Here is a 13,729-nt window from a genome sequence, read left to right as displayed (position 1 = left end):
GCAAAATATATTTAAAAAAAAAGAAGTAGGAGATATTAAGCTCTTTTACACGGCGATTTTCATTAAACTTAATGGGCTGTTTTGATTTTTTATTTAAATTAAGATTTGCGAGGGAAAACTTTTAAACTTTTTTGTTTGTTAATTGTGAAAGTTTGCGTTACGTAATTTATGAAAGATCTCCAATGTCAGGTTCAATCGTTCTCCAACGATCCTCTAGATCAACTGCAACAACCTCTGAGTGCAGCTGCTGCAATGCGGTAACAGCTGCAGATTGAGCACGGGGATTTAGTGCAATAAACTTTATAATGACATCAGTGAGTTCATACATACCATTTAAAAGAGTCAGCTCATTAATGCTGGTAAATTTAGTAGGCCCACCATTTTTTTTTGTTTCATTCCGGGCATAACGTTACCTTAAACGTTATGCCCGGAGATTTGATTAAAAAACATGCCTCAGCTAATGATTTAACTTGATTTAAGCTGAGAGTTCTAAGTATAAATGTGAATCAGGTTAGAGGGTAATTTGGAAAATATTGACATAATGGCAAGTCCCAGAAAAACTCTGAATTTGAATAGTGTAGTATTGACTGTATTGCAGGGGCGGATCATGCATTTTTTGGTCTTTGAGATAACTAACTTCCAGACATGGAGCATACTCCAAACATTTATATGTTTATACTTATGTCAAATAAGGATGCTTTGCAATAAATTGCGAAGATTGGAGCCAGGAAACAAAAAAGTCCAAAAATTTTCGCCCCCCTGCCCCAAACGTGAGAGTAACTAGTTGATAAAATGTTTTTTGTACTTTTCTTAACTAGACTTAGATTCATCAATAAATTTTAAGTTTTGCTGGATCCACCCCTGCTGTATTGTATTCTCAGTATATAATTGTAAGGACTGGCTTTACCGCAATGCAATTAGACGGTAAGTTCTGATAGTGATTTTCAGATGATTAGTTACGATCGCAAGATTTATTTAGGTAATTGCGATGCTGTTTTTTTAATTTCAATTAGTCTGCTAACAATTTATTGTGAGCCAAGTTTGTTGTAAGTCTAGTATGTTGAAAATCTTTTGAATGTGTTTTTTTTTTGCTTTAGTAGCTGCAAATTGGTCTATAAAGTATTTTAACATCTTGTAAATTTAATTGAGTTGCTATTCTGCTTCAATAATCAATAGACTTTGTACAGACAAACGGTCTTGAGCAATTGCTGTCCTTAAATATGTTTTAGATTTTATGTGCTGAAAGATCAAGGGTCATGTCAAATGTTGCATAAGTGCTGCAATTATGTCAGTGAATAACCCTAAATTATAATATGTTATCGTGGATTTGGGTTAAATGAGGAAATATGGAAATTTATAACGTGTAAAATGTGGGATTAAGTTACGCAAAATTTCTGGTAACCCTAACCTTATTGCTCCCCAAACCCAATTCCTCAGTTGATGAAACACACTTCTTGGCATTTTCTTTCTAAATCAGTCTATGTATGCGATGAAGCCCCTAAACCTCATTCTGGAGTTTAGTCTCCTACGTTACCCGTTAAAAGTTTTCATATTTTACCAATGGCTTGTTAATGTTATTAATTTGAGCAACTCTGAAATATTGTCCACATCTTTATTCTCTTTTAAAACTGTTTTCGTTAAAAAAAAGACGTTTGCCTAAAAAAGCAATTTAAAAAGTACAGCTTTTTAATGTTGACATGTTTATATAAATGCATTTTTTTTTTTTACAGTAACAACTATTTTTATTGACGAAAAGTATAAATAACAGCACAATACGGTGAGCATAAATTAAACTAGTCTCTAGTTTTTTTACCCACGTCTAATGATATTACATTTACCTTAACTTTGGCGAATTGACGAATATATACTTTTATTCACCTTTTCTTCGTTTCAATTAAAAAATGCAAATTTAAAAAAAAATGGTTTAAATTCTCCAATTGTAAATTAAACTTTAAAATAACGAGCCTTTAAAAGTGTAATAAAGAAGAATTAATTTTCAAAAAAAAGCAAAGCAAATTAAAACACTTGCATTTCACTCTTATAAGAGTGTTTTTATTTTTCAGAGATTATAATCTCTAAAAAATGAAAATAACAATCAAGATGATAAATATTGCAGTTTATTATTAGCTCAGTGGCTCATGATCTAACTGATTCAACACGTGTTGTTGAGTCAGCGTCTATTTTAGAGCAGCTTGGACCTTCTTGTTTAAGACAGCAAACATGTCCATCAACAAAAGGAAGAAAATTTCAACAAGAATGGAAAGTATAAAAACATTAAGGGACTTTGCTCATGCAAAGTTTTTCACCCCATTCGAAAGTTTGACTTTGGTTCGAAAGTATTACTTTGGTGATTATGGATCTAGTTTTTTTCCCATTAAGTATGTTTTGGAAGAGAGATTCGGTACAAATAATAGCTATAGTAATTTAATAATTCGCAAAAACAGGTATTAAAAACAGCCTAGTTGAAAGAATATGTTAAGAATTTGTTGCAAAAAAGTTTTTATAAGAAATGTCAAACAAATAGAACTAACTTATTTGACATAACTAGGATCCGTGATCCATTTTGTGTGTCCTCTTTTGCTTTTTATACAAATCCTAATAAGATTAAAATAAAAAAATAAAAACTTTTATAACAGCGTCAATAATCCAAAAACACTGGAAGAAATGGTACGCAAACGTCATCTCTGCTAAAGATACTTTTGTTATCTAAAAAATACTGTAGTAAATTAGTAGGGGAGAGTAGGGAGAAGTGGGACACGGCAGACATGGGACAGCCTGAAATTTCTAATTATGAGTGGTGCCTAAATACTGTAATTTAATTTAAACAATAAAATTTCTTTCTTTCTATTTAGCAGAAGTTGTTTTGTTTCCCTGTGTACGCTAGAAGCCCTGAATGTAACTTAAAAAGGTGTTTACATTGGGGTGAAGTGGGACAGAAAAAAATATATTTTTAAATATATTATGACGCGGTTTCTCTAAAAGCAAAAATTTATATACTCAGTTATAATTGGCTGGAAACTTAAGGGAATTGAATCGGTGTCTAAAAAGAAGATTTATTTTTAAAAACTTGTTTTCGTTTAGTTTATACATCAAATAAAAAAGATATTGCAGTTACGCTAAAAAAAAATTTACGTGTCCCAGTTCTCCCCACTCTCCCCTATAGTTAATTGTTAACAAAAAAACAAGAGTTTTAAGTCGATTTATTTTCTGCCGTAAACTAAAATTTATTGAACTAAAGAGGCCAAGTTAAGAACAAGTTTAGATATCGTCGGTTATGGAACTTTACCATGACCCGTATTGTATCGGTCCTGACGGGTCTTTATAAATTATAATATTTTCTTGTAATCTTATTTTTGAAAAAATGTATCTATATTTATATTTTATCTCAAAAAAAAAATATTTTTTGTTTCTCACGTAAAATTGTATATTTTTTTCTCTTTGAAATTATTACTTCGAATGAATATATTGAAATTATTACTTCGAATGAATACCATTTTTACTCAGAGACGCCAATTAAGGGGCTGGAGGGCTACGCCCTTACCCCAGCAAAAAATTTCTACAAAACTTTTTAGATATATTTTTAACTATGTATATATATATATATATATATATATATATATATATATATATATATATATATATATATATATATATATATATATATATATATATATATATATATATATATATATATATATATAGTATATATATATATATATATATATATATATATATATATATATATATATATATATATATATATATATATATATATATATATATATATATATATATATATATATATATACATATATATATATATATATATATATATATATATATATATATATATATATATATATATATATATATATATATATATATGCATATGCATATCTGCGTCATAAATATCGTACATTTGCCGATTGAAAACATTAAAGTATAGTTTTTCAAAATCTATTGTTGTTTTCCTTTAGTTAATCATTAACTTTTATGTAGTTAAAATAACGTTTCGCATAATAAAATCTTTGCGTTTTTATTGGTTAAATTCTCTATTGAGAATAAATATAATAACAAAGTAAAATATCATTTTCAATTAATGCAAATTTTCCTAACAAGGTACAAGTAACAAGGTACAAGTAACAAGGTACAAGTAACAAGGTACAAGTAACAAAGTACAAGTAACAAGGTACAAGTAACAAGGTACAAGTAACAAGGTACAAGTAACAAGGTAACAAGGTAACAAGATAACAAGATAACAAGGTAACAAGGTAACAAGTAACAAGGTAACAAGTAACAAGGTAACAAGGTACAAGTAACAAGATAACAAGGTACAAGTAACAAGGTATTAAGATAAGGTTCTAATTTTTATATTTAACCTACGTTTTCATATTTTAAAAATGTGAAACCATACTTAAGCGATCTTTATAAATAGCTTCAATACAATGGATAATTCATGCAAGTAACAATTGAGACAAACTAGTTTCAATATGTTTGCATTTGCTAAGTAAGCTCGCATTGAGCTTGCAACATTACAAACCATAGAAGATGAATTAATTTGTGAAAAATCTAATTCAGTTCATACCGTAGCTAAGGATAATACGGATGATCTACGCATAGTCGAGAAAGAAAATGCTGATTGCAACAGTACTCACAGCTCAATTTTTCACCTTATATGGATATTGATATAAGTCAATCGAAATACGATCCTCCTATGCAGCCTAGTTTAGAAGTATATCCTTTTGATGCTAAAAAGAGACGTCTTACTGCGACTTATTTCAAGAAACACGACTGGATTGAATACAGTGTTAAAAAGAATGCTGTTGTTTGTTTCGCGTGGTGACATTTAGCTGGAAATTTAATTTTTAAAGGTGAGACAGATGGAAAAAAGGCATTCATTGATATAGGTTTTTCAAAATCAAAAGATATGAAAGCATTGTTTGAGCAACATAATAAAAGTTTACTTCACAAACACTCAATTGTATTCTAGACCCAATGGATATTAATATCAAACAAACTTCAACTATCTATTTCTACATTGGTTACAATCAACAGATCAAAGGAAGTAGAAGAAAAACCGAAGTCATGTCAAGGCACTTCTTCGTGCTACTAGATTCCTCACTTGTCAAGGTATTGCATTTCGTGGCCGCAATGACACAGAAAAGTCAGAAAACAATGGAAATTTTTGCGAATTAATGAATGAGTTTGCGGAATCAGATAAAAATCTAAAGATAAAGTTTTTTTTTTTTTTAAAGTTATAAGTTTGCCGTTTAAAATAATTACAACTCTCGTATTGGTAAAATATACACATGGCGGGGGCAAAAAGAAGACAAAATAGTCTTATCGCCAAGCTTCCAAAAAAAAAGCTCCCAAAAAAAAAAAAAAAGTTAGAACGTCGCTATGGACATTACATGTCCCACGATTACTTAAATGACTTGATTAAAGTTTTTGGTGTCGAAAAAATAATAGTATTATTTTTTCGACCAAAAAATAATAGTTTAATTTCTTCAACTATTATTTTTTGGTCGAAAAAATAATAGTTGAAGAAATTAAAGCGTCTCAGTTCTTTTCAGTTCTTGTTGACGAAACGAAAGATATTTCAAAAAAGTAACAGCTAGTATTAATAATTCGTTACTTTTATGGTGGGCAAATACGAGAGAGAGAGTAATTGGAATGTATTATATGAGTGCTCTCGATGCCGAATCACTTGCAAATTTTATTTATGACAAAGTTGTTTACGTAGGACTAGACTGGAACTGTTGTGTTTCCCAATCTTATGATGGTGCTAGTGTAATAAGTGTGTGGGCTAATGGTGTTCAGGCCAGGATTAAAGAACATGCACCACATGTGACATATATCCATTGTCGCGCTCACAGATTAAATATTGTTTTGATTACAACAATTTCCGGAATAAAAGAATTGTCGGAATTTTTTGACACCATCCAAAGCTTGTACAATTTCATAGCCAATAGTAACACTAGGGACGAGATATTTGAGGCTGCTCAAAAGCACATTGGATATGAGAAGGTGCTATCACTAGAAAGACAACAGCAACTCGTTGGTTATATTGGTACAGATCAATTAACATTGTTAAATTTATATTATTAATTAAAATTAAAACTATACTTCATTACCAGGCAATACATGCCGTTCTGGGGGCAGTAATGGAATCTAATAACCACGACACGTCATCAGAGGTAATTGGCAACAACAAAAAATTCGAATCGCCATCATTCATCTGGAAATACATATTTTGGAAAAAGTGTTATCAAAAACCAACACATTATCTGAATTGCTTCAATTAGAAGATCTGATACTAATGCGTGCCCAACAGTTTATTGCTGCTACTCTGAAAAACCTTGAAGGTTTGAGATTTGATTGAAGTGGAAGTTTGAAGATCTGAACTTAGTGGAATGCGTTTTTTAAGAAGTCAAAAGAGTTAACAACATCTGTCAATATTTACGTTAATTTTGATTTAATATCCAATGAACCATCTAGAGCTGCTAGATCACAGAAAGAAATTTTTTTTGAATAATATTTATCAAAGAGTACAACTGGAAAAAGAGATGTAACAAGTGACCCCAATAATTTTTACTGAGAAATTAAAAAGATCATTTTACGGCATTATGGATAGATTTGTTGCAGAATTTGATAGGCATTTTATGCAAAATAAGTTTCTTTTTAATGCAATTCAAGCATTTAACCATCACAATCAGAAATACTATTTGGATGTTGACAAATGTGAAAACCTTGCAAAATTATATTTAAGTCATTTCGATGAAGTTGTTTTCCGATCGCAAATACTAGCTGCTAAATCATTCCAGGAGCTATGTTGTCAGACTGAAGGAAAAGTTGTTGATATTTTTGATTTACATCAGAAATCGCAGCAATTGCCAAATGCTTATTCAGAAGTGTTAAAATTATTAAAAATTGTGCTGACATTACCTGTTACCACTGCTTCAAATGAACGTCATTTCTCAGTTTTAAAACGTGTGAAAAATTTTCTCAAAACAACTTGCGGTAACAAGAGACTAAATTTTTTACTGCTAATGGCTTAGACCTCGACGATTTAGTAAATGACTTTGCCAAAATGCGCCAACGTCGTTACCCATTGTTGCAATGAAACTTTGGCAATTTTTTAATGTTTTAATCTTTACTATTTTATTAACTGAAAAAATAAAAAAAGTAGTTTACGTAGGATTTGAATTGTTCTGCTCAATGTTATGATTTTGTTTTGGGAGGAGGGGGAGTCAACTTGTTTTCACAAATTCCCTCCCCTCCTTAAGTTTATGCTGAATTTTCTTTGTTTTTTTATATTTTTGCAATATCGTTATATATGAATAAAAACTACTAATACTTTTATCACTTTGGGTGATTACAACCAAGATGATTTTTATTTCCATTAAGTATCCATTTTCAGCACAAACTAATAATATAAGTAATAAAATATAAGTAATATAAATATAAGTAAAATAATAAAAGTAATAATAACTCAATTGCCAAAGTCGGTATTAAAAAAAGCTTAATTGTTAAGAGTTTGTTACAGAAAAGTTCTTATACAAATATAAAACAGAGAGCGCTAACATATTTGACATAACTAGGTTTCGTGACCCATTTCTGTGTCCACTTTTGATCGGAGAATAAAAATTTGACCCAAATAAAATTGCTTAATTTTTTGTGAATAAAAGTTTGAGCAAAATCCTCAAATTTTTATTCACGTAAAAGTTAGCTAAAATACAATCAAACTCTGTCTTTTTACAAACAAAACTTAACAATTTACAAAACCTAGTTTTTTTTTTGACAAACCATTACTTTAGATATTTAAATGAGCATGGTTATACTTTAGCCGCGATTTTCAAACAAAAAATTTGATTTTTTAAATAAATTTTTGAATTTGGCTCACAAGTTGACTTTTTTATCAGTTTTCAAGGCTCACAAGTTAAAAGCTGATAAAAAAAAAAAAGTCGAGCAATTTGTTTTTAAACCAAAGTTAAAAAACAAGTTCGAATTTCGAATAAACAAGGCGCGAATTAGCAAATGAATTACCGCTTTCAAAACTTCATCAACTTAAAGTAGATTTCAATTATTTTATAATTCAATTTAATAGTTTAGAAAACGATAAAGAGCAAGCAATAATTTTAGGAAGATATTGAGCAAAAAGTCATAAGCCTCTAAAAAACAAAAAATGGTGAGTTTTTTAATGTCATGTTAAATTTTATGTAACTAAAGTTATTCATTTTATATTTGTTCTTTTGTACCTTTCGAACAAAAAATAGAAGAAAATTTTTCTTCGCCTATAAATAACAATCAATCGGATTGGCTAAGGTAATTTTTTCTTAATCTAGTTTTGAAAAATATAACTGATTAATAACATTTTTGATCATTAAATTTTAATAGTTTTTTTTGGAGATTAACCCTAGAAATACACGATAAATTTTTGTTAAAACTAGAAATAATTATTTTGCAGGAATTTTGCGACAAAGCCGACAACGAAATTGAGGGAGTTTCACAGCTCTATGCTGGAAAATCGTTTCCCAAACGTCTATGGTTACTTTTATCTAAAAGCTTAGAGTTTAATTCTGTGATTCATTGGAGTGAAGATGGCCATTATATTGTTATACCTGTTGAAAGTTACTTTGAGCAAAAAATACTGCATAGGCGCAAAGGAAAAATTTTTAAAACTGAGTCAATGAAGTCTTTTGTGAGGCAGTTAAATTTGTATGGATTTCATAAAGTGCAGTCTGAAAAAGACGAAGAATTCTTATCTTTATTAAGATATATAGATAGAAATCAATGGCCTCAAGCTGTATTTAAACATCCATATTTTATAAAAGAACGGGATGACTTACTCGGTTAGTATAATTATTTTTTTCATAATATGATATAGCCGCGAGTTTTTAAATATTTTTTAGATGACTTGACTTCTCTCCCCTTTATTTGTGGTCATTAAAAAAATGAAAAGTCTATAATAGATCAATGGTTCTTCATAATGTGTGGTAAACCGCATAAGTAAATAACTCAAATAAACTTATGATGTATAAATGATATATTATATATTCTAGATGTCTGACTTCGATCTGAAAAGTGAAGCCGTTTTTGCCCTAATTAGAAAGGGTTTCCAAAACATTAACTATATCATAGTTTACCCTTTTAAATGGCGGATTGAATTTTTAAAAACAAAAAGTGGCTTCTTTTTTCGTATAAGGCACCTAAAATAAAAAAATTATATATATATATATATATATATATATATATATATATATATATATATATATATATATATATATATATATATATGTATATATATATATATATATATATATATATATATATATATATATATATATATATATATATATATATATATATATATATATATATAAGGGTTGTCAGAGGTCCCGGATTCAAGCGTCCCGCGTCCCGGCTCAACCCTCCCCGGGACGTTAAATGTCCCGAATTCGAAAGTTGATGAAAATTGAATTGATGAAATTTGAGGAAATAATTAGTCATGTAAGCACGCGTTGACTCTATTTGGCTCGTGCTATCGAACGTTTGTTACAGTCATGGCCGGCCATTGTTTCATATTTCAAATCACTTGGAGAAGATTGTCAAGTAAGACTAAGAAAACTTCTCTGTCTTCAGGTCGACATTGATTACGGGGATTAGCAACTGAAAGTCACCGAAATTTATTTATTTATCGTCCAAAACCTGTGTTATGTTTTTGAAAAAACTGTTCTTGTTCTGGAAAGAGATAACAAGTCTTTTTGCGAGCTGTATAACATTATGCATGACTTACGCAAGAAGTTGAACGACCGGCATCAAGACAGATTTTTTAGGTTTAGCGCCCAATGTATTCTTAAGTCAGAGTTAATTTCCGCTCTTATGAAAAAGTCAAATGAGTCAAATTTATGTGCCGGTTTGCAGACAGCATTGACTTATTTAGAGCAGTGGTTTGACTTTTTCATCTGAAGCAGTTACGCGTGTTTTGCTACAGGTTGTCGCCAGCTTTGAGAACGTCATTACTGTTTGTGGTGTCCTTAGTCTAACTTCAAGGATAGACGTGGACATCATGTACGATGAATTTTCATCAGCAAAGTCAGGATTAGAAAACGTTACTGCGGATGATAAAAGTGACTGTGCTGCTGTAAAATGTCAAACATTTTTCGTTAGTTTCGTCCTCCGTTATAATGTCCCGGGCTGACAAATAGAATATCTGTCAACCCTAATATATATATATATATATATATATATATATATATATATATATATATATATATATATATATATATATATATATATATATATATGTATATATTTATATATGTATATATTTATATATGTATATATTTATATATGTATATATTTATATATGTATATATAAATATATGTATATATTTATATATGTATATATTTATATATGTATATATTTATATATGTATATATTTATATATGTATATATTTATATATGTATATATTTATATATGTATATATTTATATATGTATATATAAATATATGTATATATTTATATATGTATATATTTATATATGTATATATTTATATATGTATATATTTATATATGTATATATTTATATATGTATTGATGTAACGTAAACACCAATCTAATTTAGTGATAATAAGTTTATCTTTTATAAGTTGTTTATTTTCACAGAGAATGTAAAAAGACGTTGCAATATTAAACGCAAAATAAAAAATGTTCTTCAAAATTCAGTTGCTTTTGACGATCAAAATAACAGTTTTCAATATCCAGTATACAGCAATCAAAACATGGCATTTATTACGTCAAACAACTATTCATTGAGCAACTCAGGTATATGAAGATATGTTTGTATAAAGTAGGGTTTTCGAATTCCGGTTATTTATGATGGAAAGCGCGGTATAAATCTTGATTAAAAATAAGTTTTGTGCTGCGCTCTCCTCCATTAATAACAGGAATAAGCAACTCTAATATTAAGAGCAGTAAAAATAGTTTATAAAAAAAAATCTATTACATTTTATTATTGCTCTGTTTTATTTTAGAACATTGAGCACTCTATTTTTGAAGAATACATTTTAAAATTGTGTATATATATATGTATATATATATATATATATATATATATATATATATATATATATATATATATATATATATATATATATATACATATATATATATGTATATATATATATATATATATACTAAAAACTATATATATATATATATATATATATATATATATATATATATATATATATATATATATATATATATATATATATACATATATACTTAAAATCTTAAATATATTTTAATTATAATGAGTAATAACTAAAAACTAATAACTTTTTTAATTATAATGAGTAAACTAAAATACTTTAGTAACTAAAATACTATTTTAAAGGTAAAGAAGCTACAAAACCATTTTATCACTTCGAGTGGAGAGCTTCGTATCCATACGGCCCGGTACAGTATTTCATATATCCACAAGAATGTCTAGCTTATAACACCGTACTTTCTCCAATTAACCGATTAGAAACTGAAACCTCTGCTAGTCAAGAGGCTATTCCACAAGAGTACAATTTCCAATCTTCAAGCGTTCATACTAATAATGAAAACGCTCCTCTTGACACTAATGAAATTAGTGTATCTTATTATGATTCTTTTTGTAGTTTGGCAAAGGATATTTAACTAAATATAATATATTATAAACTTTCTCCTACGGAAGCAAAAGTTTAAATAAACTAAAATAAATAAAAACAATTATGTTTATATTAGAAAGTATTTCAAGTTCAAATAGATTGTTTGTTTGTGTTTTTGTTTCTTTTGGTCGTATTATTAGCTACATGCTATTTGGACAATCGATACTTTAATTTATTTAAGAATTTAAATTTATTCTGTTTGTAAATTTGTTATGAGCTATTTTATTGTTTTGTTTTTCTTAAATTTTTTTTTCTCTTCGATTATAAAATTTTCTATCAAGATTAGAGCTTTTCTATTTAACTGCATTGTTCAAGCCGCAGAATATAATTACGGACTTTACAAAATCAAAATGCTAACTGCAACAAAAACGTAGATGGTCGTTTTCCGCAGCCATTTTTAGTAAAATATCGTTATGAAAATTATTAAAAAAATGTCACGGTTTGAAAAGTTTTTGAATACGTTGTGCCAAGTTCGCATTATTGCCGAATTTGCTTAATTGGCAGCTTTTTTGTTTAAAAACACCTGATCTTATGATTGTGCACACAAATAATTTAAACTTTGTATATCGAAGCTATTTTTATCTATTTTTCGTTAATTTTATAATAATCCCAACGGGTCCAGAACGTCCGCTGGACGTCCTCTAGACTTGTGACGTCCTTAGGACGTCGTAAAGATGTACCGCGGACATCTGTTCCCGCTAGGATGGATTTTAAGTTGAAATTTAATTCGATAATTAATAATATGTATAAATGCCGTATGCATATGAATGCGTAATGCATGTAAATACAAATAATTGCATTAACATACAATAAACACAATACCTTTTTAGTATAGTTTTGTTTGGTTTGTACTAGTTAACGATTTAATATCTCGTTAACAACTAGTGATAATAAATCATCATTAAATATGTCCCACATATTTTCTATCGACGTATTTTGACATTTTAACTTTATGTTTGAGTTATTTTTAATTAATAGAGTATAATGAAAGTAGTTTAATAGATTCGTTGCTTTTTTGCAATCAATTATCCTTCATAAAACTTTTATTTTAAACCCTACCAACAAACACCAGTTGTTTCATAAAGGTCTTTTTATGAAAAAACTGATGTTACCCTTTTCAACGATGTATCATTTGATAGTATTGCTCCCGTAGCGGCGATTTCCCATATTAGACTGTAAAAACAAGTCTCATAACTTAATTTTTAATACTGAAAGTGGTTTTTATTACTATGACTAAACTTGAAATCATTCTTTTGATTAAAATAATATTAAATAAATATTTTTAGTTATTTTTAATTAATTGTTGATCCTCAAATATTTTCGTACTAAAAAATGGAATCTCAAATAATTCAATTGCAAATTAAGAGACCTTGTAGAAAAATAATTGTTGGTCACAAAAAAAAAATGCGAATTGCTGAGTTTTTTAAACGAATTTTATTTTTCTTCTAGGAGGCAAGAATGTTGAATTCAACGTCAATGTCACTCGCGTTTCATTAGGAGCCCATTTTAAAATTAGTTAATGAATATCTTGATCAGAATATGTAGTAACATATTTTGTCTTGTTCCTCCTCCAGTATATTCAATAAAACAGTTATAACATCTTCTAAGTTCATCGGAATTATCTCTTAAGGAGTATTTGGTGGATATGACGTATTTAGTTGTATGCATTTTTCTGTGGATGTAGAATTTGACTGTTCTCGTTGAGTGCAAAGTTTTTTTATAGCTTTTGATCCAATGTGTCATTCCTCTATTCAGCATTACTATATTAAACAATTGTTGACCCGATGTAAAGCAAAATCTAGGATTCAGAACTGAAGCAGCACTAAATACTTAACGTTTAAAAAAAGCATGTTTTTGGTCATTAATTGGGTTGTTCAGTAACAATTTTAATCCCAAATCACTAGCTGGAACGTCCTCGATTTCTATTTTTATATAAATCTATTGAACGTAGAATTCACTCATTGATAATTTTGGTAATTAATAATCTAACATGGCCGAATGTATTGAGCTCTATGCATCATTTAGTTT

At 28.5% G+C, this 13,729-nt stretch overlaps 1 protein-coding gene across 1 annotated transcript; it reads left to right on the top strand.

Moving 5' to 3' along the window:
• The first annotated feature begins 8,025 nt into the window (after positions 1-8,025).
• LOC136079960 (heat shock transcription factor, Y-linked-like) lies at positions 8,026-11,981 on the top strand. Its single transcript, XM_065796618.1, has 4 exons — positions 8,026-8,188; positions 8,468-8,852; positions 10,671-10,829; positions 11,404-11,981. The coding sequence occupies exons 1-4, from the start codon at positions 8,186-8,188 to the stop codon at positions 11,688-11,690; spliced, it is 834 nt and encodes a 277-aa protein (XP_065652690.1). The 5' UTR covers positions 8,026-8,185; the 3' UTR covers positions 11,691-11,981.
• The last annotated feature ends 1,748 nt before the right edge of the window (positions 11,982-13,729 follow it).

The sequence above is a fragment of the Hydra vulgaris genome, chromosome 05, assembly GCF_038396675.1.
Source record: "Hydra vulgaris chromosome 05, alternate assembly HydraT2T_AEP".
Lineage (NCBI taxonomy): Eukaryota > Metazoa > Cnidaria > Hydrozoa > Anthoathecata > Hydridae > Hydra > Hydra vulgaris.
Note: the sequence above shows the minus strand (reverse complement) of the source record. Positions and strands in the feature narration are given on the sequence as shown.